We start from the raw sequence: 26,219 nt of genomic DNA on the forward strand, positions 1-26,219 counted from the left end.
TGAATCATCTAATTTAATTCTTTCACAGAACTATGGCAAGTCATTATTATTAATTTCTTCACTTTCAATATCAGGAAACTGAGGGACAGAGAAGTTCAACAACTTGCCCTAAGTCTAACAGCTAATTAATATCAAGCTGAGGAGCAGGCAGCCCCAAATCATCCCACTGTACACCTTAAACTTGCATAAGGTTATATGTCAATTATATCTCAATAAAGCTGGGGAAAAAAATCCCCAGTGAACTTTTACAAACACTGAATATTATTCTTTTTATGAAAAAAACCTAACTTAAAAAAGCTAAGGCAGTGACTGCCTACATAAATTCTGATACTTCCACAGCTATCTGGTGGCCAGACACTGGAATCTAAGTCTTCTAATCCCCAAATCCCCCATTCAGTTAGTTTTTAGCATGATGGTAACAATTTGTTATGACAAGATCCAGTAACTTCTAAGATTAAGGAAGGCAGAATAAAAAAAGGATAAGCAAAGCTACAATGAAGGACTGCGTATGTATGTTTGGATCAGAAAACACATACCAGTTTTCGTTGCAGGTTGTGTGACACGTGGGGCAGTGTTCACAGAAGCGGCCAATGCTCCTGGGATCGGTGCACTCACACCTGCCGCAGACACATGTGCCTCTTCCACTGCACACTTGGCCCTTGGGGTTGACACAGTGCTGGGCGGATGTGGATGGGCACTGGCACCGATCCCCTTCCCAGCCACTGAAGCACCGGCATCTGCCCGCTTCACACTCTCCATGCCCTGCAACAAAGACCCCCCAAACCTGTTACCGGGGCCATGGACTTTGTAAGCGTTTTCAAACGTGAATTCCCCTCCCAGCTCCATGGAAACACACTGCCAGTCAAGGGAATGGAAACAGCCTCATTGTCTATTTGTCTGAGAGAAACAATGCCAGGACGCAGGGGTGTCTGTTTTCGAAGCCGTCCTATTGTAGAGACTCTCCTGAGACTGCTGTGTGGTGCGGACAATCGTGAAGTCTGGCCTGCTGCAGTGGCTGCCCGACGACTTGAAGGTCAGCGCACATTCGGTTTTAAATGAAAAACACAAACATAAAGAAGCTACGAAGGCTGAAGTAATGGCAATTGTCTGACTTGAAATCCAAAAAAATGGGTATTGGATTAATAGCTTCTATAATTTATTCTCCTAGTCTCGTGATTGCCAAGGGCCTCGGATAACTTCAAAGGTCCATGAGACAAACCCTTCTAGTGCTTCAGTTCTGCTACTGCCATGTTTAAAGATAAAATCTCCGGGGAAGTTGAACTAATCCTTTCACATCTTCAGGACATTATTTTGAAGATTGTGGGGCATGTCAAATGTGTGCTGTGCACTATCAGGTGGTAATGAGAAAGTGCAGAGAGAAAGCGAGGCAGTAGATAAATGTGTGTTGGCATTGGGAACAAATAAGTTGAGGAAAAACTGGTTATATATAGTTAAATGGATTTCAGACTGCAGCAGTATCCAAAACTTAACATGCTAAGGTGAACTACAAATCTTCAACAGGGGGTACATTTTACAGGGTTATATAGTGTTTCTCCAGCTTAATTAGCCACATTCATTTTCCCTTCCCTGTCTTTTCTCCTCCCTCCTTTTATTGCGGAGCACCTCATAGGGTAACTGTTCCATAGAGTCTACTGTTGGATGAGCTCAATTTGCTAACTGTAAAACTAATGAGGTCCAGGCCAGACAGACGCCTGCCAGACCCTGTTCCCCGTAAGCAGGCTGCACGACTAATCCTAGCCAGCCGACCTGTGAACATGTGTTTTTATTCTCAAAGGAGACTAGTGAAGAAAATGCTTGTCAGCCTACAGTTTGCGCTTATAATTTATACACAAATAATTCAAAGCAGATTCTCAGCTACCCGTGTGTCAGTAGTATCACAGTCATATAGAAGAGCTAGTACATTGCTTTTTGATATTTTACTATAAACAGAGACTGGGATTCTCAATGTATTTCATGCTTCTTTGAGAGATTGACAGCTGTGGGAAATGATCTCAGAATTCTTTCTCTTCCCTATTCCAAGCAAGGTTAGCTCTAAAACATTAGCTGATAATTACTGATTTGTTCTAAAGTCATCTATAATCTATTCTGCCCATGATACCAGGTAGAGCTGAATAAACGTTTGAAATATAAAAATTTTGTGTATACGATAGAATAAAAAGACAATTTCTATCATGTATTCATGATATAGAGCAAATTTTTAGCTTACACAAGAACAGAAAATTTGTATAGATTTTTTTTTACTTTCCATCTGCTTATGACAATGAGATAATTTCAGTTCATCAGTAATTTAATTAATATTTGCTTACCAAAAGGCACACACTAAAATGACATTTTAACAGTAAGTGGATTTAGCACACTGTCACAGAAAAATCAATTCATTTAAAAATAATAATTTGTATTAATTTTTAAATGCTGCATAGATTTTTCTGGGTGGCAGTAACCTCTAGGTGGCAGTAGACTGAATTAGCCAAAAAGTACTTTTGATATTTTCATTTTAAATGATTTTATTTTAAAATTTGGTCTGTGTGTGGCCTCTGGGATTAATCTTCTAGATTACTTATAAAACCAGTATTTTCTTGACGAATACTCTCTCGACAATTCTGTTACTGGCATTGTTCCAAAAATAAACTGGAGAGGTTTAAATTACTATAAACTTGCTATATCATCTATAATAATGCATTAAGAATTTTCCAGTGAATGAAAAGTATATTTTTATAGCTCACTATCTTCTGAGTAAATTGGAGCGAGTGGCCACTTTTGAGAATGAATCAGATCCTTCTAGAAGAATACCCTGATTTATAAAAAACCTGTCAGACAGCATCAGTAATTTCCTTTTCTGGTATATATTTTTACAAGGTCAAGGCATACTTGATAATAAGAATTAATTTTTGGTTTGTATTATTTTTCAGTATTTACAAAATGATTTAAAATATAAGTATCAGAATCATGTGGTACAAATCTCTTGCCATGCTGTAATTTCACAGACTTTGAAACTTTGAATATTAAATTCAGATTCAGGGTTAGTAATTATAAAGCTGTGATTTAAAGATACTTTAACACATATGGTAGTTTTAGTGACTAATAAAAATTGCATTGTATAGATTTATACTCACCAGCACACAGATTTCCGTGGTGATACGGACAAGAAAAGTCATCCTTTTCACAGTATTTTCCATATACTTTCCCAAGCTTAATTCTGTGACACAAACATTTCCCACACATACAAACTCCTCGACCACTGCAAACAGGTTGATCCTCGTGTGACTTGCAACTCTCAGAAGAAAATTGATCTTCATCAAAATGACATTTATTCTCATCACACTGGAAACACTTGGAATCCAGAAAAGTTTCATCAACACACTTTCTTTTAGGTGCGCTGCTGTCCTCACACTGACAGCTGCAGTTTTTGTGTATATGAATTTTAGTGGTTTCATTGAAACCAATAGGTTTGATTACTGCATAGCTTTTTCCTCTTGTGACATCACATCTTTCCATTATAACTGTTACATTGAAAAGAACCTAAATTTGGGGCAGGGGTAAAAGAAAATATATGTCTTGATTATTTTTATTACCAATATTATATCTGTTAATGATAGTTTCAATCAATAATATTCTATCTTCCAGAAATTAATATTTATAAATTACACATGCATTCTCTTTCATATATAGATGTAATATTCCTTTTTAATTTCATTTATTTCCTAATTAATAAACTAGAAGGTTAAAGGATGCAATGACTGTTACTTGCCTGTATTGAACCATTAAATGGACAGAAAGGTTCAAGACTATTTGAAATGTCAATTCCGCTTTTGATAATTAATTTATATCCTTAATTGATTTCTTAGCAAACTTGAGAGAGACTAGACCATTTTCTCAATTCAGTCCTTAAAATGGGGAGGCAGGGTTACGGAATATTTGGCATTAGGAATAGAGCAGATAAACTAAAGGGCTTCTTCTATACTGGCTTAAAAACCCTGAGATGGGATGTTCAAATGAACAACTTTTATTTTGTTTCTATTTTCTAGGGGTCAAGTAAAGTTTCAGAATTAAATTTTAGTTTATATATGGTGTTAATGGAGGAAAACATGAAGCTTTCTTTGAGTGACTCAAGGAAAAAATATTTAGGACTCTCACTCTCAGATTTTCAGATCTCACTCAATAAAAGGTCATACATTTGTCTCAGTGGAGATGTTAGCCCAGAACTAAGAATCTGGGCTGGCAGGAATTGCTTTCCTCATGAAACTACAGAATTTCTTTCTCCTGCCAATTTTTTTTCTTTTTGCAAAACATGATTGGTTTAATGTGTCTATTTATATTTGTTAATCCATCTTATGATCTTCAGGTACTTTGGCAAATAAGGTTATATGTTTTTTATTTCCATGTTAGACTGAGATCCATTACAATTTAAAAATAATTTGTGCTAGGCTTTTTGCTTGGGATGGATATATAAATGAATAGATAATGTGGATGTATAATATATATATGGATATATATCCATCCCAACCAAAAGCCTAGCACAAATATATTTGTACACACACACACACACATACACACACATAATGATATAAAAGATCTAAATTTAGGCTTATATGTTATATATGCATTAGAAATTAGAATCATTCTCACAATATTAAAACTAGTACAGTTGGGTTGTACTTGAAATGTTTTTTGTCTTTAAAAATGTTAAGGATTAACAGATGTGTAGGATAATGTGATCACTGCCAATATTAATAATACAGCAAAACTCAGGGTTTATGTAATTAGGGGTCATATGACTCTTCCTAAGAGTTAAACTGTTTATACTATTTGTTGAATGTGAGAGGAATAAAGGGATATCGACAAAGGAATAAAAAGTAAGATATAAGGAAAAACATTCTGCCAAAACTGATTTTGAAGGAACAACTTCTAAGAAGGTAACCCTTACTCACAAAGTAACTTAGTGCTATTTTTTGTTAGTGTACAGTTTCCTCTAATGGGAATCAAATATGTATTTTGTAAACTATATTATGTCTTTTGAACAAAACCCAAGGAGTGATTATGGAGTAGCCTCAAGAACAGAAACTAGCAAAAAGTAATTTCAAATGTACAACTTGTTGGAACAACTATACTACCTGCAGATTCTAAACTTACCCATTGGTGAAAAATATACTGAAACTAAAGAGAAAGGAAGATTCTCTTGTATTCAATCTTAGAATCTTAGGACGTTTTATCTCTTTCAGTAACCCTTTTTCTTTTTATCTATAGCATGACATTAAAATAACATCATAGAACCTTAGAGATGGAAGGAAAAGGGATTAGAAATCTTGTAGTCCAAGCTATTCATTTAAAAATGAGGCAACTGATGCCTCAAGAGGTAAATGACTCACTGAAAATGTCTTCATCCAACAAGAATTCCCTTCAAAGGCATATTTCCGTGTGTTTACTCTCTATTGTGCCAGTCCTGGGAGAATCCCTATCATCCCTGGTCCTGTTTCCTGATGCCATTATAATCGAAAATGAAAGATTTTGAAATACTAAGTCTTTAACAACTGCTTCATCACTCCCATTATTTTCTGTGGCTTATTAACCTTCAGATTCCTAGTTACTCTGAGAATTTTCAGATTTGATACCAAAATGGTATTATCATCATCATAAGTATAGACATTACTTGTTTGAGGAGATGTGATTTCTTTGAGGAAATGTGATATATAATGGCTGTGACATCTAAGTTTAAAGTTATTATCTTTGAAAAAGTTTTAAATATACTATGTATTTATTTTAACTCTAGAGTTGGAGAGAACAGTCAATGTGTTAAAACAAGTAGGAACTTTGCAAAGAGACAATAAAAGTTACTTCGAAGTGTAAATAAGATCCTTTGAGTCAGTAGAAAGTAAAGTTTTTCAGAATGGTTTGATTTTTCTGTGAGAAAGCATGCCAAACAACTTAGTTTATTTTCAATGGGAAAAACGCGCACCCACATACTTCGTCATTGCTTGTCACGTTTCTGCATCCGTCTGTGCCTGGCTTTCTGGTCCCATCTGGACAGATGGCAGTAATGTTTAAATAGACGCCTTCTATCTGGTTTTCCACCTGAACTTTCACTTCTGAAATAAGTTTCTGCAGAGACATCATTTTTTAATTGTATATGATAGCAGTTTTCAAATGTAAGCAACTAAATAGAATCAAGCTTATTAAATCATTCTAGATTTAACTAAATCAAAAAGTCTCTCTATAAAAGGATGAATAAAAACAATGTTTCCACATCATGACCTAATTACATTTGAAATACAGAAGAAATACTGAAGGATTACACTATCTACATTAAATTGCTCTGTTTTTCTTCTGCATATTTCCATGCCTGTGCATTTTGATCACTTCAAAGATAAATCTTACTCAGCTCATTACAAAAATAACCATTTTCAATCCAACAATATTTATATTTTGTGATAAAATTTAAATAAAACATTGAAAACACATATATCATCACAGAGGGTAAATCATTACAGCTTAAAATCTGGAACATGCTTCTGACATTTATAGCTGTTAAAGAAACATTTCAGTTTCAAACATGTTAGACTATCATGAAAGTAAAAATCTCTTATTGAGACAGAATTGAAAGGTAAATTTTTGGGAGGCCATTTCTATACTGTAGGCATAAGAATTACCTGCCAGAGACAGTCCTGTAAATTCTTCAAGAATGGCCTAGGATTGATTGTGTCAATCAAATTTGTGCCAATTCTTAATACTAAAACCACTCATTTATGCAATCACTCAAGAAACATCTATGTAATGCCTATCATGTATCAAGCACATACTAATTTCTTCCATCACAATCTTTTAAGTTCTAAAAGTTCTAGCTGCATTAAATATATATAAAAATATGTAATACATGTAAATATATTAAATATATATAAATACATATTTCAGATCCATATGCATTTCATCTCATACAACTAAGAGTCTACGACATGCAAAAGTCCTTAACATATATTTGTAAATGAAAGGAAGGCAAAAGATGAAGTATGTACCTAAGGGAAGAGAGTGAGTAGTAGAGTATGAAGAAAAAATAATTTCCAGTGACTTCTAACTCTTTAGTTGAGCAATTTTTCTTCTTCAGCTATATAATCAATAAAGACGTATGCTGAGTAATTAGTATTTGGTCATGGAATTACGGTAGTAAATCTTTAGAGTAAGGTACTTCCTCAAATTAGTAAATTTTATTTGGATTAGGTAAGACTATGTGAGCTACATTTTTTAATCTCCTAAAGAGCTCATACATTGTAATCACCTAATTGAACAATTTTGGCAAACCAACAGAAACGTCTAATGATATACAAATGGTGTTGATATGATGATGGATTGACAGATCAGAAGGAAATTCCTAAAATAATAAAGTGTTCTCAGTTTGCCCTTCTGAAATTCTGCTTCTCTTAAAACCTTAAGCTAGTTATAACAATACAAGCTCCAGACACAATCTTAAGCTTCCTTTTTAATATCTAACAGGTACAGAGGCAGAATTTTCTTATGATGTACAATTCTCTTTTTCATTCAATGTAATTTATTTTTCATATCTTAATTTCAGCTAAATTGCTCTTGTTATTAGAGTTATAATTTTTACATAATTTTAATTCTAATGGCAGTGCTTATGTAAAGCATAAAACAAAATGTATTCACATTCGTCATGTACTACATTTATATGTACTCTTATAAAATTCTTAAAAATGAAGCGCAAAAAATGAGAAGTTAGAATGAAAATATTTTTATTCTTTTTTTCTTCAATGAATGTAAATGGTTTCTGTTGGATTATGAAGACAACATTTTGAAAATATAGACATATATAAAATATTAACAGGATCCCGACTTAAGGAGATTAGTTAGCCAGAGGAAGTTCTTGTTGGATTTACTAGTATTTTTCCACTGTTTAAGGTTAATCAGAACTGCAGTTAGCTAAGGCATCACATACCTATCCTAGACAAATAAAGAACATAAAACAAAATGTTGCCTTTTCCCTTCCCATTGGTGCAGCCTGACATACAGGAGGGTTTGTCAATTTATATTTCTTGTTTGGGATAATAAATGGGTTTCTACTATAAAAACTAGGGTGGCTTCTAACACTGTAAGCTCCTTCCTTATTTTGATTATTCCTGGGAATAAACTACAGATGGGAATGAATTGTACATACGTTTGATTTTCTACGATAAGAAGCATCCCCAGTCCTAATGTTCTTTTGTAACAGGGAGAAAAATATAATTAAAGATGCTCTTCCTTATTTCATTCAATGTTGTTTTCAGACACAGAACAATTCCTTGGCCAAAAAAAAAAAAAAAAAAAAATCTCACAAGATTTGTTTTATTAACAAAGAAAGTTGAAACAAGTCCTTCATTTTCTATTCCGTGTCTATATCCTGCCTTTACTTCTTGTACCCAAGTTGAAGGCAGACGCTGCATGGAGAAAATGAGAAGAGAAGCCTGAGCTTTCTCACAATGTTTGAGCTACTCTATTCAACTCTGCTGTGTCAGGAAGGGATTCAGAGAATTTGAGGAAGTAGGACTTCATTAATGGTCTATAAATTCAAGGTGAAATAAAGCATGTCTTTGAATACTATGTAAAAAACAACAACAAAACCAGGTGGTATCACACAGGAGGAAGCAAGCTGGGGCCTGGAGTCAAGGAAGACCTGGGTTCTCTTCCTGCTTCTTTTGCTTGCTAGCTCTTTGACCTTTGGTTAATTTGCTTCACTTCTTTGGGGTTCTACAATACACAATGGGGGTATTAACACCTGCCTTATAGGTCAGTTGTGCAGATTAAATGAGATCATGTATGGAAAGTAACTGGTTCTTGGTGGTATTAAAGTAACAGTCAGATGTTATTACAGCATCTTAACAGAGAATTCATTCCAGGAATGACCTAGGTTGAAAGAGCAGATGTTTCTTTAAACCTTTGCATTTAGATCCCACTCTTCCAGACTGGGGACAGCATACAACTGTCAACTCAAGAAAATAGTACATCTCTTAAGGTGATTCTTTTAATCAAGCTAGCTTTATAAAACTGATAAAATAACTGATTGAACAATCAAATGATTGATCTAGGAGATCCTAACAGACTCCTCTTAGGAATCTCTGTATTCCAGAGAGTTCATTTTCCATGACAGGCTGCTGCTTTAAATAACAGTGTGGACTTCTTACTTCATGACATAGGAAATTGTGAAATTTCTTGGTAATAGAATATATTCTATAGCCGTGATTTGGTGACTCACCAAATATTTGATTTGGAAGGAAACTTAGATTGCCTATAGTCTAAGTTGGTTTATTGTCAGTGAGACACAGTGAGGTACAGAAAGCTGAAGTGAAATTCCCAAGGTTCCACGGCTAGTTGGTGGTGGAGCGGGCTCAACTTAGGTTCGTAATTCCTAACATAATGTTCTTTCCACCACACCTTTCAAGATAATAGGGCACTAGTTTGTACCTTGCCACAGAAATTGGGGTTAAAAGTTCATTTTTTGAAAGTTGTGTTTAACATATACATACCTGATAGGCTTCTACTACCAAATTGTTGAGGTTTGCAGCCTTTGATTCTATTTCACCAGCAATGGTGCCAGGCAAGAGGGGTAGAAGGTCCTAGAAAATATACCAATGACATTTACTTAATGACAGTCATATGCAATGGTTTAGCAATCAACAAATATTAAAAATTCTTGTAGTTATCAGTAGAAGGTGATATTACATGAATGAAAAAATATAAGAAAAGAGAAAAATATAAGCAAGCAACCAACTAGGGCAGCCAAAACATATACACCTGAAATGGCAGTGTATGTGTGTGTCTGTGTGCAAGAGTGTGTATGCATGCACACATGACATGTTGACCTGAAAAGCTAATCAAAGTACAGATCAGAATTTTCCAAAGTATCTTCTGTGGAACATAGTCTTGAGATTTTAAACATGAAAGGGTTCTAAGGGCAGATAAGTTTGGGAAGTTCTCCATATGGTTTCTTCCACTTAGAGACTCAAAATGTGCACTTGGCAATTAAAAGTTCAGAGAAGTCCTGTGATTCAGAAATAATTTAGCATTATGTAATGCATTTCCCAACATTTCTTTAATTACAAAACACTTTTCTCATATAAACATTTTGCAGAACGACTGTTCCATGAATGGACTTTATTACATGTCGGTCCAGACTGGAGAAAACAATCATAGCTTTAGCTTAGCTTCATGGAGTGGGTGTTCTTGATGGATGGTACTGAATAATTACGGAGAAAACTCTAGGTATTCCCAGTAAGAAAAAGAATTAGCAAGGGCTTAAAGGTTTCCCTGAGTTGTAGATGAAGTAGGAACAGAGACGAAACCAGTCTGACTGGAGTGAAGGTACATATTTCTAAGGAATCAGATTATGAAAAGTATTGAAATCCATTTATACACTCACTTTATCATTGAAAAGTATCATTAAGTTCCTTCCGTATGCCAGCCATTACATAAGTAGTAACAACTTGGTATCTCAGGAGGTAAGAGGGAAAATGTATCACTTACAGATTTTAAAAATCCATTTAACCTTTGTTGAGCACCTGTTGTATACCACTTTGGGGATGCTAAATTGCTAGGCCACTTAGTTGGCATTCTTAATGATGTCACAGGTACATAAATAACAATTTCAACAAACAATGTGTCTTAGAGGATGAGTGAGAGTTAGTCAAGTAATGAGGGAGGTGGGCTTCCAGGCATGGTGGGTATGCAGCAAGAACAGTGGCACAAAGGAGAGAAAGAGCCCGGGGAATGGTGTGCACAGGAGAATTAAAAGCATGGCTGGAGGGGCAAGGGTAAGGCAGACAATAGTGGGGAATGAGGCCAGAGAGGCAAGCAGGGACCACATAGTCTCTGATGCCACATTAAAGGCTTGATCTGCTAAGTCAGAGGGAACTGTGGGAACATTTTACTCTAGGGAGTACATTGGTCACACTTGTGATTTAAATAGACCATCTTGCAGCCATTTGGATGATGGATTTGGAGATGTGTTAAGAAGCTGTTACAGCCCAGATGAAGCGACTGATAAAAATGTCTCTGGGCTGCCAAAGTAGGTGATTATAAGAGCATACACAGCAATCTTAGCAGAGCTTGTTGGGTTTTCAGAACCTGTTGATTTTTACTTTGCACACGATTCAGTTAATTAAGCCTGCCTGGTTTTATGTTTTATCAGTGGGTAGAAATTATTTTTTAACAGAGCAGGGAGAAACTGTTAGAATCAATTACACCGTTAAGAAATAATAAAGAGCAGAGAAAGAGGAAACAAAAGCAATAAAAAAGTAGCATAAGGAATATAGTCAATAATGTTGTTATACTTCAAGTAGGTATAGTGCCAGGTGCGTATTAGACTTATCGAGGTAATCACTTTGTAAAGTATATAAATGTCTAATCACTATGGTGTACACTTGAATCTAATATAATATTATGTCAACTATAATTGAAATTAACCCCTCCCCCCAAAAGAAGCACAATAATTTGAAATTCAACTATTAAGCTTAGAGGTTAAGAGCACAGGATTTAGGCTGTTAATGAAAATTTGGGCAAGTATATAACCTCCCTAAATGAGTTTCCTCACTTTTTAAAAATGGGCATACTAGTTATACTGCCCTCATTGTTATGAGTTGTTAAGAGTATTAAATAAGTTAATAAACTTTGTGCTCGACAATAGTAGATTCTCAATAAGTGGAAGATGTTACTATTGTTAATAAAGTGGTTTGGGCATTTGATTTGGGCCAGAGCCCTCCTTCTGTGGATATTAATGGTTGTTCCATTAAAAAAGGGGTTCCATGGTATATTAATTTGGGAAAACAGTGAAATAAAGTTTCACTATAGATTTCCAAGGGAAGAAGTGGTATGATGAAGTAGTGCTTTCAGACGATAAATATGGTAGTTGGATATTAGGGAAGCTGGTGGAGGGCACACCAGCTTTGTGGCAAATGCAAATGGGTTCAAGTACTTGTTGAAGACAAATGAAAATGTAGCTTCTCTGAGGTAGTAAAAAACAAGTGAAGGACATTGGGAGTAGAAGGAAGAAGCAAAGATGACAAAGATGAGGAAGACCCATGAACAGACAACTGCAGTGAAAATTAGGGTATCACGGCACCATGGAAATAAAGAAAAGAGAGTTTCCCAGAAGAAAGAACCTAAAAGACTGCAAAAAGAAAGCTAGGGCAAGGTCACAGAAGAGCAGTTCTATGTTGGAGGCAGGGGTCTTGTGGTGCTGCCAGAGTGACACAGCTAGCTGCTAAATGTCTATTTTGCTTGTGGGTCTCACCTGGTCTGAAGGATTCTGGACAAAAACTAAGATTATTCTTATGTAGGAAGGCCACGTCCATGGCTTCTCTTGTTCTGGTATTGGATGACCTTGACCAAATCTAGGTATGCTATTGAAAATTAAGCTGATGTTCCCCAACCTAATCTGTTATAAGGATATGCCATGGATGAGAATACAAGCAGGACTTCAGACATGAAAGGTATAGTTGGAGTGTGAACTACTTTTCACCTGATAAAAGTCCTTTCCATTATTATCAGTTAGTGCCCACATTTGGTTCTAGGTATTACAAACAGAGAGAGAATTTATAATTAAACGCTAACTTAAGACACTGTGTAGTATACATTAGTTAACACAGTATTAAATTTAGATTGTACAAAGTACAATAACTCCAGAATCCTTACTGTAATGTCAACCACCAAGGCAAACATTTTAATTTCTATATTTTGGGAATGAACATACCTTATACCAATGAAACTGTTTTCCTTGAACTGCAAAGATGACATTAATGTTGTTTTCTATTAACTTTTCTGAAAGTTGGCCTAGCGAGGGATGTTCCTGTTAATGGATAATGAAATAAAGAAGGGAGTGAAATTTAGTAGCTTGATCCCACACATATCCAAACATTCCTTAGGAGGGAAAACATATGACTGACATAAAAATGTACTTTGTTGGGCAGGGTTATGGTTTAACTGGAAGCACTTAAATTCTTTCAAAAAATAAGATCAACACCAATGTATTAAGGATATTTTATAGACAAAACCTCCGTGAAAATCTATAACTCAGAAAAACGAAGAGGGTTGAATTCAACATAATACAGGGTGTTCAGCGCCTCTTTACATTAATACTGGACTCAAAGTAAAAAGTGTTGAAATGAAAATATTTGCATATGCATGCATACATACGTACGTACGTATGTACGTACACATACTATATTTGATGTATAACATGACATATTATAAACTCTGTTTAGAAGCAGAAAACCCTGTACTCGAATCCCAGGTTGTCACTTTATGATAAAAATTCTATCTCAGGTCCATCCTCTGTAACATATGAATGGTTATCTGCGTTCCATGATTGCGGGCAAGATAAAAAAGATAACAATAGTATGCAAACTATTTAGTGCAGTTTCTTGCATATAGTAGGTACTCAAAACTAGCCGCAATTATCATGATTTTTATTTCCAATGGCTTGTACAAGGTTACAGATCTCTTCAACTTATTATCATTCTATTTAACCTAAATGTCATATATATTATAAATCTGTTTTACTTTGATACATAACACTTATGTAGAGCCAACTGTGACATTCTTTGTGGTAGTGAGAAAGCTTGGGATGAATGGAAGGGGAATAAAATTGAGTTTAAATATAAGAATTCTGACAACTATGGAAATTGCTATATCTAAAGTTATATAGACACTGTCCTTGATATTTTTTGCTTTTTACAGATGCTCTTCTTCAACTTCCAAATAATAACTTCTTACTAGACACCCCTCAGAAAGGTGATGCCACTTTACCTGTGGTGGTCCCCACCTGTTCACTGGTGCCTCGTTGCATTAGCCAAGGATCACGTGACTGAGCCCAATTATTATCACGTCATTCAAGTTCACATTACTCTGTAGTTTTTGTCCTCCATTCACCCCTCAAGGCCATTCGTGTTTTCTTAAGGGAAAATTTTGCTAAACCATCTTAGTTAACATTTCTGTATTTTGGCAAATATGTGACAGAGAGCTAATTTTACTAGTTTTGCTTATAGCCTAGGTTCTGTGACCTACACATTAAACTTATACACACAGACATAAGAGATAACCTTGTGCTGAAGAATACTAGCACTAGCACGAGTAACTGCTATGGTCTAAATATTTGTGTCCCCCTCTCCAAATTCATATGTTGAAATCCTAACCCCCAAGGTGATGGTGTTAGAAAGTTGGGCCTGTGGAGCCCTCAGGAATGGGATTAGTTCCGTTAAAAAGAGAGGCAGTGGGAAAAGCTCCCTTGCCCCTTCCACCATGTGAGGTTACAGCTAGAAAGTGTCATCTATGAAACAGAAAGTAGGCTCTCACCAGACCCTGAATCTGCCGGTGCTTTGTTCTTGGCCTTGCAAACCTCCAGAACTGTGAGGAATAAATTTCTGTTGTTTATAAGCCACCCAGTCTATGTTTTTTGTTTTGTTTTGTTACAATAGCCCAAATAGACTAAAATAATAACCATAACAAAAACACTTTTATTTTTTATGTAATCTGTAATTGCTGTGATAGAAGCAAATCAAATTTTCATGAACTACATTTAAATATGATACGAAACCAGTTCATGAAGAGGTTTGAAAGAGTATTACCACATGGATTTCCATAAAAAAAAATTCTGCCCAGAGCCATTCTTAAAATATAATTTTAAAATATAGAAAAACAATCCCCAAAATATAAATGCTACCAGATGAATTCCTAGTCCTTGTTGCGAAGAATATGTGTACTTTTAAAATAGATTTATGACAATTTGCATAATGTTAGTAAATCAAAGAGAACAACAAGTTAAGGAAGGGTAAATGTAGCTGTATTGGGAGTATTTTTCTAATGGCAACACTTCTTTTCAAATATTTTTGCTCTGACAAAAAATAATAAGTTTGCCAGGCATTCCTCCTTCTTAATTTTTAAAACCATTCATATCTTAAAGAAAATTTAATCCATATGCTTTTAACCAGCTTATACTTAACTTACATAAAATCAATATTTAAATAACAGTCCAAGATGTAAGCAGCTTTCGAAGCCTTCTTAATCTCTTTCCCCTTTCAACAACAGGAAGTCACATTGACCAAAACTACACGAAATTTAAATCTTGAAAGTTCTAATTTGGTCAGAAGCTCATTAAAAAGGTCAACTGGATTTTAAAGCTTAAATTTTTTTGAACCCTAGAAAGAAATCTGTTTTAAAAGAAAATTCCAAGTACCTTGACGCAGATTTGTTAAAATTACAAATGTGTAACAGATGTTTAAATAAACCACTGTTGACAGGAGAGCTGTGGATTAATGGCCATTGTAGAAGCCCCTTCCCCTTTCCTCCATGAAACATTAACTTTTAAGTATTTTTATCTTTTATGTCTTGTATTTCACTAGCAGGAACACTCCCTCTCAGCCAGCTGTTCTGGTGACGTCACTGTTCCTCATCTCTAACGCCCCCTTTGTTTAACCCATTACATATTGTTTCTCTAAACTCTGAAAATAATTAACAGATAACAGCATTTCAGGGAGAAGGGAAAGCAACATGCCAAGACAGCTGCTAAATAATTGAAGGCAAAAGGATTCCTTTCATATTTTTCTTCTTCACCAACACCTTCTCTATGACTTATGGGAAATAACATAAATGTCAGAAGGGAAAAGGAGGTAAGAAAGATTCATTGAAAGCAATTTCAGTTAAAGAGATAACTGTGAAGAGATGTATGGGACAATTTTAATAATGTGCATATGTACGGGCAAAAAAAGAAGTATTTAAGTTTCTCTTTATAAGAGTTAGACCCATAAGAAAATTTTTGTAAGATAATGTAGAGTATGTAGTATTGAATATCATAATAAGATATGAAAAGAAACCCCAATGTCGTGGTTAAATAAAGTACTAAATTACCCGGATTATTTTTTTACAGTTCACTGTTTAGAGGAAAGAGACAAATAACATGAAAGCAATCTCATAGCAGAGATTTATTTAGAGATGAAGACTTTAAATTATGTGTTGCCAGTCCCCATCTATCGCAACAGCCTATTTTCGCATAGACCGGGGTTTCTCATCAGTGGCACTACTGACACTTTGGGCGAGGTATTCTGTGTTGGGGGGGGCTGTCCTGTATCCTGTACAGTGGAGGATACTTAGCAACATTCCTGGCCTCTGTCTACTAGATGACGGTATCTCCCTCCTCCACCAGTTGTAACAACCAAAATGTCTCTGGACATTGAAATTTCCTCTGGGGGGCAAAATCCCTCCAGTTGAGAACCATACCAAGAGCAGGGGCTCTGTGAACAGACCACTTGGAGCTTCAACTCCTGGCTCTGCAATTACTAGCCAGGTAGCACTGATCGGCTGGCTGTCGACCCCTCTGCGATCTAGGTTCTGTATGTGTAAAATCGGTGTAAATTCTAGCATCTCCCTCTCATGGTTATGGTGGTGGGGATTAAATGGTCAATCTGAGTAAAGGCTTTTACTTACCATTCTGTAATTATTAAGCCCAGACTAGTGATGCGTAGGGACACGTGTCCTGATGTCACACTGCTTGGCATTGACCATGGACGATACTACATCTGGCTGTGCGACCACACACAAGTTCCTGATCCTTTTAGTGTCTCTGTTTTCTTATTTATAAAACGTAGGTAACAGCATGTCTACACCTCACCAGGACGTTGGGTAGTGTTATGTAAATGTAAGGGACAAACACGACAGGACTGCCTAGTAAAAGACAGCTTTCATTAAACAGACTACCCAATAACGGACATTCGGAGGCTCTTACGAAAGGCGAGATGTTGGGCTCTGGGATGTACTTTGTTTGACTTGCCTGATTTATTTACCCTTCCTACCTGGCCCCAAAAGTTTGTAGCTCCTGCCCAACACAGTAGCAATTATAATCATGATATGCTAGTTACTAAAGTGAGGGGCATGGACTAATAATTTGTGTAAGCTTTTCAGTGAGAGTGGAATAAAAAGTTTTGTGCTTAAATATGAATGAACGTGTAATTTAATTGGAACATCTATTTCATACATATTTTCATCACATTTTGTTTTCATTGTGTGACTTTGGCAATCCATTGTTTTTCTTGTTATCAGAGCCATTACAAAAGCAGTGCTGGGCTAGTCAGAATCTGGCCCAGGTGATTGTGGGTGCCACTGTTGCTTTCAATTTAAAAGAAAAAAATAAATATTGTTTGCAGAGATCATTTCCTGGCTATTTTACTGCTAGTATGAGAAGCACTTAAATTAGGTCTGTTCTAAAGTTGTTGAAGTCATTCTTGTTCTCATGGCATTTACAATTTAAAACAGATAGTTCAGCGAGCAGTAAGTTGCCATCAGGCATTTTGTTAGTTTTAAATGTTGTAACAATATTAAAAAAAAAAAATCCAATTGCACACGGATCTAAAACGTTTTAGGTGCATTCTGCCTGGGTGACATTTCCTATACTTTCCTAGTTGTGCATGTTCATAAAACCCATAGGTGCTGACACTCTAAACTGATCTTATCTCCTTAATTAATTTAAAAAGTTGTATTTTTTATGCAGTGTGAAGCAGAGACCAACAAAGTAAGAAACAGGAAATTAGGTTTCCTAATTGCTTTAGTTTAGTCATAATTAGAATTACTGTTGTTATTATTCTCATAATTACAAATCAGTAATTTCTATGAGACAAAACAAATATTAATACTTCTCTTTTTTCCCCTTAAAATAATAGTTTTGGTTTAAATGGCCTCTCATTTGACTTTAAACAGCTATTTTGCTGTTAACTCTTAATCTATGACAAAAGGTAGATTTGGAATTATTCTAGATCTTTTTGTTTGTTTGTTTGTTTAGCTATAGTATTTGGTATTGTGCAAAATTAGGAATACTGTTATGAACTTGGCTTAGGAAGTTAATCTTTTTCAAGTGTTTAAACATTTAGAGTAATAATTATTTTAGAAGAAGCTTCAGAGTTGAATATTCTTTAAAATATTTTTTTAAGCGACTCCTAATATAGCTCCTCTCAGTGTCTTCAAAATCGGTTGCATTCACTGGTTTTCTGGAGAGCAGCCCGTATTGAGTTTGTGTGAAGGTGGTAGCATAGAGGGCAAGCTAGCGATCTGAGAGTCAGGTCCCTGGACAAGGTACTTAGTCTCCCTCTCCACTTCATTTATTGTGGAAGGGTATGATGATGCCTACCAAGCCGAGCTGATACGGAGATTTCATGAGCTCAGGTATGCGAAGGGTCTGGAAGATCCCCTCGCTCAGGGTCAAGGGGAATAAATGGAGGGGAGGCAGCCTGCACAGCATCAGGCTGAGGCACATCATCTGGAGTCAGACAGCTTCGGTGTGGATCTTGACTCTGATATGTGGTAGTCTGTGATCTTGCAGAAATCTGACGTCTCTAAGTTTCAGTTTCCTCATAACGTGGGTTGTGGTAAAGACTGAATGAGATAATATAAGCAGTATGTTCAGCCTGGTGCCCAGCACAAAGTAAGTGCTCAGTGAATTAGCATTTTTATTAGTATGTGTCTGAGACAAAGAAGCTGAGAAGCAGAGAAAGAGACACGTTTTCTGAAGTTGAAGAGGCAATTTCTTAGTCACAGAGCAGCAGCAATAATTGTGTCTTTACTAAACGATGAAAATTGTATACTTGCATGGAATGTTGTGGGATACCAGCAGAGAGAGCAAAATGTCAGAAATAGCCCTTGCAGGAAAAATACAGAACACAGATAGATATAATATCTAGTTATTATAACTTTAAAAAAGTTTGTTAACTCAGGTTTCAAAGTTATGAATTAAATTAATGAATTATATTCTCAAGCTCCCTTTTTCATCTGCACTTCTGGAAAAATTTAATATAATTCCAAGCAGTTGCGATACATGGTAAAAAGAAAGCTTCCTAATTGGCTTACTATAAGTCAAGAACATGTTAAACGAAGTGGCGTAAGAAGTCAGAGGCAGAATCTTAACTGTTTTTACCATAGGGGAGCAAAACTCTTGAGTAATGCCTAATATGCCTTCTGCAAATCAGCTCAGTCCTCTAAGATGGTGATCAATTCAGCAGCGCGTCTATCCAAACGAGGCCATAGGAGAGGGAATGAACTATGAAGCAGCAGTAAGGGAATTCTGAGATATTACACAATAGGAGGGGTGAAGAATCACTGATCATAATATGACGAGGCACATAAAAAATTAAGGCTGAGACGAGAGAAAGGAACAGCAACCCTAAGCTACTAACGAGAATTAGAAGTCTGGTAGCGTCTTGCCTATTTGCAGCCCTCCATCCAGCACTGAGAGTCATAGCCACATTTGAAAATCCCACTAATGTGGGTTCATTGCGTGACCTGTGTGCCTCTTCCTTGGCCCCCTTTCATTGTTTCCAGAGACCTTGACGTTATTCGTGGCCTCTGCCAGGGATGGGGTGAATGGTTGTGAGGGCTCTGGGTGAGGGCAGGAATTACTCCGGAGGAGCTGGATGGGCAGACAGGTTGAACTTTCAGGCCCTTTAGTATAACCTATCTTCTACACCACTGACAGTTTTATTCTAACACCATTAACATTTTCCAAAGAATGCTGTATTTTAAACTGCTATTATTACTGGATAAATCATAAAACTATATTACTACTCAAGTTTTTCATTCCAGCACTTGGAGAAAAAGCAGGGGGAAATGTAATTTATTCAACAGTATAACGTCATTTGTCAATGGTCATATACAAGTTTGTAATAATGTGTAAACATAAATATTTTAAATTATATCTGGTTTTGTAACTTTATGTAAGCCAAATTATCTGCTTTATTCCTTACATAAGTGAGACTGCAACCAGAAAGTTAAAGCAACAGTTACACCAAGAAATTCATTACTGTATTTTCTGCTACTTTCCCCTTGAGACACTGTGGTAAAATGGTTAAGAATACAGATTTAAATATAAGATTGAACTAGACTGAGCCCCAGCTTTGTTACTTATTAACTTTTTAGCTGACTGTCCCTAGTCAACTTATTTCTTCTACTCTTAGTTTTTCTGTTTGTAAAAGAAGGATAATTATGACTACCTTATAGAGCAGTTGTAAAGATAAATTTGATTCTGTATACAATGTTTGCTGCAGTGGTTTCAGTTAGTAAATACTGAAAATATAGAGTTATTATTATCCTGGAGTTTATATTGACTCCCATGAAATAGCTATGTGTACAAGCTGTAGAACTCTGGCCCGTGTAATTTAGACATATAAAAAGTCTTTTATCAGTTATTTCTTTTTGTAAACAAAAGAACCAGAATCTTGGACCAAGAAGCTCACATAGTATTCAAGATTACTGGTATTGACTGCTGGAGATAAAGCCAGGAAGCAAAGTGTTTGATTACTTGTCTCATTTATACCTTTTATAATTCCTCCACAATGACCAAATAAGACAGGATGGAGGTCATTTTAAAATGAGCAGGTAAATATGCTTCTGGTCAAGTTCAGGGTAGCTTTAGATATAGTAGGTTTCAGAGAAGTAGCACATCTCGTATATATAAATGCATAGTCAAGGGATCAATCAAAATGCTTCAGCTTCTTTTGTTTTAGGGCCATGTTCCTAGAAATGAAGGGAATGAGAATTCTTAGGTAGAGGATCCCTTAACACACAGACCTGAGATGTGATAAAAGTATTCTTTTAAGGTATTAACAAACACACCGCTCCTTGGTTGACTCAATACAAGAGTGATATGTGGAAGGTGCCTTTTAAGGAATTGAAGAATGTTGAAGAAGGCAAATGAAGTGCATAATAGATTGTCCAAATTCCTTATGTCATAAGAGCCCAAATGCTATGTAAAATTCCACCAAGATTAGAATTCATTTCCCTAAGGGTATATGGCATGGCATATGTCTAAAATTATGAGCATCTTTGCCTTAATGAATCCTTCCTAGATGAGCAACAGCACCCTCTAAAATACAGTTTTGGAGAGATGACTTCAGCGACTTGGCAAAACTTCAAAAGTATAAAGCAATGCAATTTGAGAATAATGTGATTATTATTTTTTCTTGAAAAAAAAACACAAAAAAACTTCTTGTTTCACAACAGAGTAATTCTTCTTGTCTCCTCCTCCACTGCCCAGTAAATAAATTAGGGCTCTATTTTAGATTAAAAGAGGTTGAGGAGAAGGAAGGAAATATAAGAAATGACTAAATTGAAGTGGGCGGGTCTACCAAAGTGAGGGTAAAGACACCGCTGGAATAATGCCAAATCCTAAAATGTTCAGTGCAAACTTTAGTTTGCCTTTCAAAATCTTTAAAATTTGAGGCTGCTTTCAAGAGACTAAACCGACTAAGGGCTGAACTTGTTTTACGTGGTCATACGTTGCTCCTCTAGACTTTCAGTAAGTCTAACGTGGCGTTCCAGATTAATGAAATTTAAACGATTTAAATTTCACTCACGGAACCACACACTTTTTCAGCATAATTGGTATGCTTCAAATATTGCAGTTCCATGACATGCCTTGGAGTACGGCAGTACACTCACAGGGTGCCTTGAAATGTTTTCAATTTGCAAGGGAAATTCAGGGACACTCGGCGTCTGTCAGGTACCTCGGAACTACTACTGGAAGTAGTTCACCGTTTTAAGATTACATGTGGCTTTGTTCCTTAGAGGACATCGTATCTTTGCAAAGCTGGACAGGATAAAGATCAGTGTGAAACAGGGAGTGAGGATAGCAGTGTCTAATCTGATTCCACGGCTTGGAAGTTCCCATTAGTAACTTATTTACCGAGAATGACACAAATATAGGTATATAATATTTATGATGTATAGTATTATTTTTTAACTGACTGCTAAGTTTTTAGGACAGAAATAGTTATTTGTACCTGACTACTTAATAAACAGAACTGTCAGGTTTTGGTGCTTTGTTTGTTTGTTTTGGTCTAGGGGCACCAGGGGGGAAAATTACTGAGCCACTCGGGTACAAAGATCTGAGAAAATTTGGGAGTTTCTGTTCTAACATCTGCATAAATGTATAAATGTGTGCCCATGTCAGAAATAAATGATGCTTTGTGCGGTTGATTTTTTCACATGTAGAATAGCTAATGTTGGGAAGCTTAGCGTTCTAGGAGATTGTATGTAAATATATTATTCGGAGCATCCAGATATTCACTGATTTAAAAAATGAGCCGCTAAATATAGACAAGCTTCAGAGGGAAGGAGTGAGGTACAGAATATTGAAAGCTGTCCCTGTTTTACCCTTTTTTTTCCTTGTCTCTACTTAGATTGTACCTGTTGTGAGGATTCCTCACGCCAACTACTTTTCTTACTAATCCTTAATAGGTGTTTATATAAAGCTAAGGTGTGTGTGTGTATGTGTGTGTGTGTGTGTGTGTGTGTGTATGTATTTTTCTTTAAAAGTCCTTCAGTTGCATTGAAAGTAAGCTCTTCCATCACTTTTATTTTTGTAACTTATATAGTACTTTGCAGTCCATCAGAGAGTCAGCTACAAGATGTTGTCAGAGTATTTTAACCTTATATTTTTATTGACCAGCATTTATACACTGCATTGTCTCATCAGTTCTCTCTCAGGGCTCATACTGACTGTGTACCTTGAGGTAATTTCTTGGTACAAAAACAGCTGAATTGCCAATTTAAACTCACACTTTAACCAAAAGAGTGATAATAAGAGGCTATATATAGCTACATTACCATGCTTGTTGATCTGACGTAGACATTGTTTTTCAGATGGCAGTTTCCATCATTTGGCACCACTATGCCTGCCAATTTGCTATCAAGAGCAAGATGAGATGTCTGATCTGTCATCACCAGCAGCAATCTTTTAGCTTCTTTTCTCCATCCAATATGACTCTTAAAATAAACATGTAATTAGACCTTGTACAACATAAATCTGTACTGTGGTCTTTATCTCAAGTAAACGTTAAGTTCAAGTTCACAAACATTAAGTCAGGCTAGAACGATGTGCATAAAAACAATGCTGTTTCATAAATAAAATTAACTTTTATTTGTATATTCTCTATTTTACCACAGCCATTTGACCACACCAGCTCATGGCTACAGATTTCTAGTGTTCTCCCAGAGGAAGAACAAGCCAGGATTACAAAGTGCAGAGCAGCCAGTATGACGTGAGTAGAACAACAGGCTCCTTCTGGTTTTTCCTTGGATGGTGGTGAGTGAACACAGCAGCCATTTGGGAAAGGATTTTCCAAGTGTATCTTTTCCTATGTAAAGCCCTCTCCCCTCTGTCCTGAACACATACCAAAATGAGTTACATTCGTGACAAATGAGAGAGAGAAGAAGGTATTCTTCTATGCTCTGATTTCACTCCATAAATCAAAGAGAAAAATAAAATCCCAAATTCTTGGGGAATTTTGCATTTAAGCAAACATTCAGTAATGGGAAATGTCTTACCTCACAGACAGCTGCCTGAAGCATGGCATCAAAACCTCCTTCAGGTGTATCTATATTTCCAGAGATCTTCTGTCTGTGAACCGCTTTTTCAAACTCAGTGATATTCTCCGTCAAAGACAGCACATGGATATATCCATGGGGAGGCATACAGTCTAAATTGTAGTCACTGTTTGGTAAAGAAGAAATGCACATTCTGTTTTGCTATGCTTTCTTCAAAGATTCAAGGTATACTACTCACAGTACAATTGTGTGGGTGGTGTGAGAAGGGAACACATTGGTTTATTTTTTTGACAAGGAAATTTTTTATAAGAGAAAATCTGTACTGTATAAAATCAGAGAAAAGTTACATATTGGTGAATATTTATTTGCAAGTAGGAAATAGAAATATAACCATTTGGTGTTGTAAAATAAAGACAATTAAACATGTTTCTTTAATATAGGACACCTAAGGGCTATTATTATGCTAATCTGTAGTGTTACTTTTTAAGAGGAGATAAGAATTTGTAGTGATTTCCTATCACATTTGAGCATGGAACAGCTGAAAAATATCTTTTGGGAAATGTTTCTTTTAGGAATTTAGTTAAAATATTATACTATCGTTAGATTATTTTAAAACATGGTGCTAATTTTTTAAGTGATGCTTGGTGTGCAATTACTGATGAACAATTAAAATTCATTAAAATTGTTTAGAGAATTCCGTGATGTTCCCCAAAGTGAGAATCATTCCTCAGGTACAGCCCCATAGGCAGAAGGCATGTGACCCTCCTTGAGGAGATGTGTCAGTCCCCGTTCCACTACCAAAGACAGCAGAGTTGTTTTGGTGCGAGTGTGTACTGTAAAGTGAGCTGGGCAGTTTGTGCAAGTAGGAAAGAAGGTGTTAAAAAGGAAATGTTTTATTAAGGAAGAACTAAACACATTTATATTTCTCTCTGAAAATCCAACAGGCTAATTAGAATATTGTATGAGAAACTTGTATTTTTAAGGTCAGTTCTCGTTTCATAGTGGGTCATGTGCTATTTAGAATCGGACTTCCAAAATGATAAGAAAAAGGGCTCTTGCTAGCAGGCAAATGCTCATATTTTGACCTACCTTCCATGTGCTGAGCTTTTTTTGAATCATATCATAAACAACGTAATTACAAATATAGTCATAATGCAGTAATGGAAATACAGAGGCAACATTAAGTCAACAAATTTGAAGCAATCAAAAAGGAGAAAAACAGACTTGGCAAAGAGGTATTTATATATATGGGTAGCCTGATTATTGGAGTTTTGTCCAAAATTATTAGTATTATTTGTGTTTTTGTGATAAAAACTAACTGAATGATATTTGAAAAAATATAAGAAGTCCAAACTACAGATAATCTCAGAAGTTTTCAGATAGGAACATACTTTCTCTCCAAAATTTTCACTTATTGTTTAATAAAATAAAAATATAAAATTAGTAAGTCCTTTCTATAAAAACAAAGTGAGATTTTATAAGAAAGCAATTTCATTTGGCATTATGAAATCCACCTCAAACACTAGATACCTGCATTGATTATGAATCCTTTCTGGGTGGATGCTAATGTATGGTGAAACTGTTTTATCAACGTATGAGCCAAATCCAAGACGGAAGTCACGGGAGAAAAATGCCATTTTTCTAGATAAGTCATTTCCAACGGAATTTAATTTTTCAATATTATTGTGCATTGATGCCGAGACATCAACCAGATAATAAAGATCCACAGGATATTTCTTCAGAGGATGAATTTTCAACATAAAATTAGCTTCAGCTCCTAGTTCAAAGAAAGACAAATACCATGTAGTATTCATTTTAAACATCTCAGGATAAGCCGTCAATAAATCAGTTACATTTTAGATATAGAACAATTATCACAAATTTGGACATAATGAATGAAACTAGGAATTTCCTGGAATAATTTTAAGGCAATTTGAAAACCATACAAATTTATTAGTTTCCGCCTTCTACAGTGAATTTCTCACAATTCTATAGGGCAGATAGAGATAATACCAAATGGACCAGCCCCATATAAATATAATAGAGAATATATTTGCCACCATATGAACCTGTATTTCTGGTGTCTACAAAGCACAGCATAAAACAGCAAACAGCATTCGATATCGAGAGAGTAGGTGGCTGTGTTTGTTTGAAGGTGGCTTTCAGGCTTGAAGAAAAACAGAAAGGTTATCTTAAGAATAATTACCTCTCATTGGATGCAGGTATCAACTCATTCTTTTGAGTTAAGGCATATTTACATACGAGATGTAAAAACTCTGTTACTGAGAAGTATGTGAAGATATTCAAAATAATTAGTACCTCATCACAAATTACTTGATAAGATTCTTCCCAGCAGTTAGTTGTGAGAAGGAGTGAGACAGTGCTCTAAAGAATGGTTCCCAGCAGGGCCACATTGAGGACCGGGGCGATGTAGAGGACAGCAGCTGTCCAACCCATACTGGGTTCTCAGTGAACATATGTTGAAGAGGTTATCACAGAGGCCAAGGAACTGCATGAGAGAGGGCCACCACAAGGGGAACTGTGGGAGTGTGCCACAGACAACTGTCTGTAATAATCGTTTATTTAGTTGTCTGCCCATTAGCATTTGCTATAAGGACCTGGATCCCTGTACACAAGCATATGGCACTGTATACAGCTGATACAGAATTGGACTTCCAAAATGATAAGAAAAAGGACCCTTTCTAGCAGCCAAATCCTCCTGTTTTGACCTATCTTCCATGTGCTGAGCTTTCTGTATTTAATTTTTAACAGTAGATGGTGAAAAGTTATTAATTTAAATATGGGCAGTTTGTGAATTTTACTGTTTAAATAATAAAGCAAATGCATTGTAAGTCATTAAT

At 35.8% G+C, this 26,219-nt stretch overlaps 1 protein-coding gene across 2 annotated transcripts in view; it reads right to left on the reverse strand.

Moving 5' to 3' along the window:
* ITGB8 (integrin subunit beta 8) overlaps nt 1-26,219 on the reverse strand; it is a 72,051-nt gene that overhangs the window by 9,119 nt on the left and 36,713 nt on the right. The window contains exons 4-11 of one of the 2 annotated variants that reach the window (XM_033088568.1): nt 24,889-25,135; nt 23,359-23,524; nt 22,639-22,797; nt 12,749-12,844; nt 9,528-9,617; nt 5,983-6,117; nt 3,135-3,540; nt 537-762 (exon numbers count right to left, since the gene is read on the reverse strand). In XM_033088568.1, coding sequence (XP_032944459.1) covers nt 537-762; nt 3,135-3,540; nt 5,983-6,117; nt 9,528-9,617; nt 12,749-12,844; nt 22,639-22,797; nt 23,359-23,524; nt 24,889-25,135 — 1,525 coding nt within the window. The remainder of the gene's footprint in view (nt 1-536; nt 763-3,134; nt 3,541-5,982; nt 6,118-9,527; nt 9,618-12,748; nt 12,845-22,638; nt 22,798-23,358; nt 23,525-24,888; nt 25,136-26,219) is intronic. The other variant, XM_033088569.1, reaches the window with a different exon arrangement.

The sequence above is a fragment of the Rhinolophus ferrumequinum genome, chromosome 20 (genome assembly GCF_004115265.2).
Source record: "Rhinolophus ferrumequinum isolate MPI-CBG mRhiFer1 chromosome 20, mRhiFer1_v1.p, whole genome shotgun sequence".
Lineage (NCBI taxonomy): Eukaryota > Metazoa > Chordata > Mammalia > Chiroptera > Rhinolophidae > Rhinolophus > Rhinolophus ferrumequinum.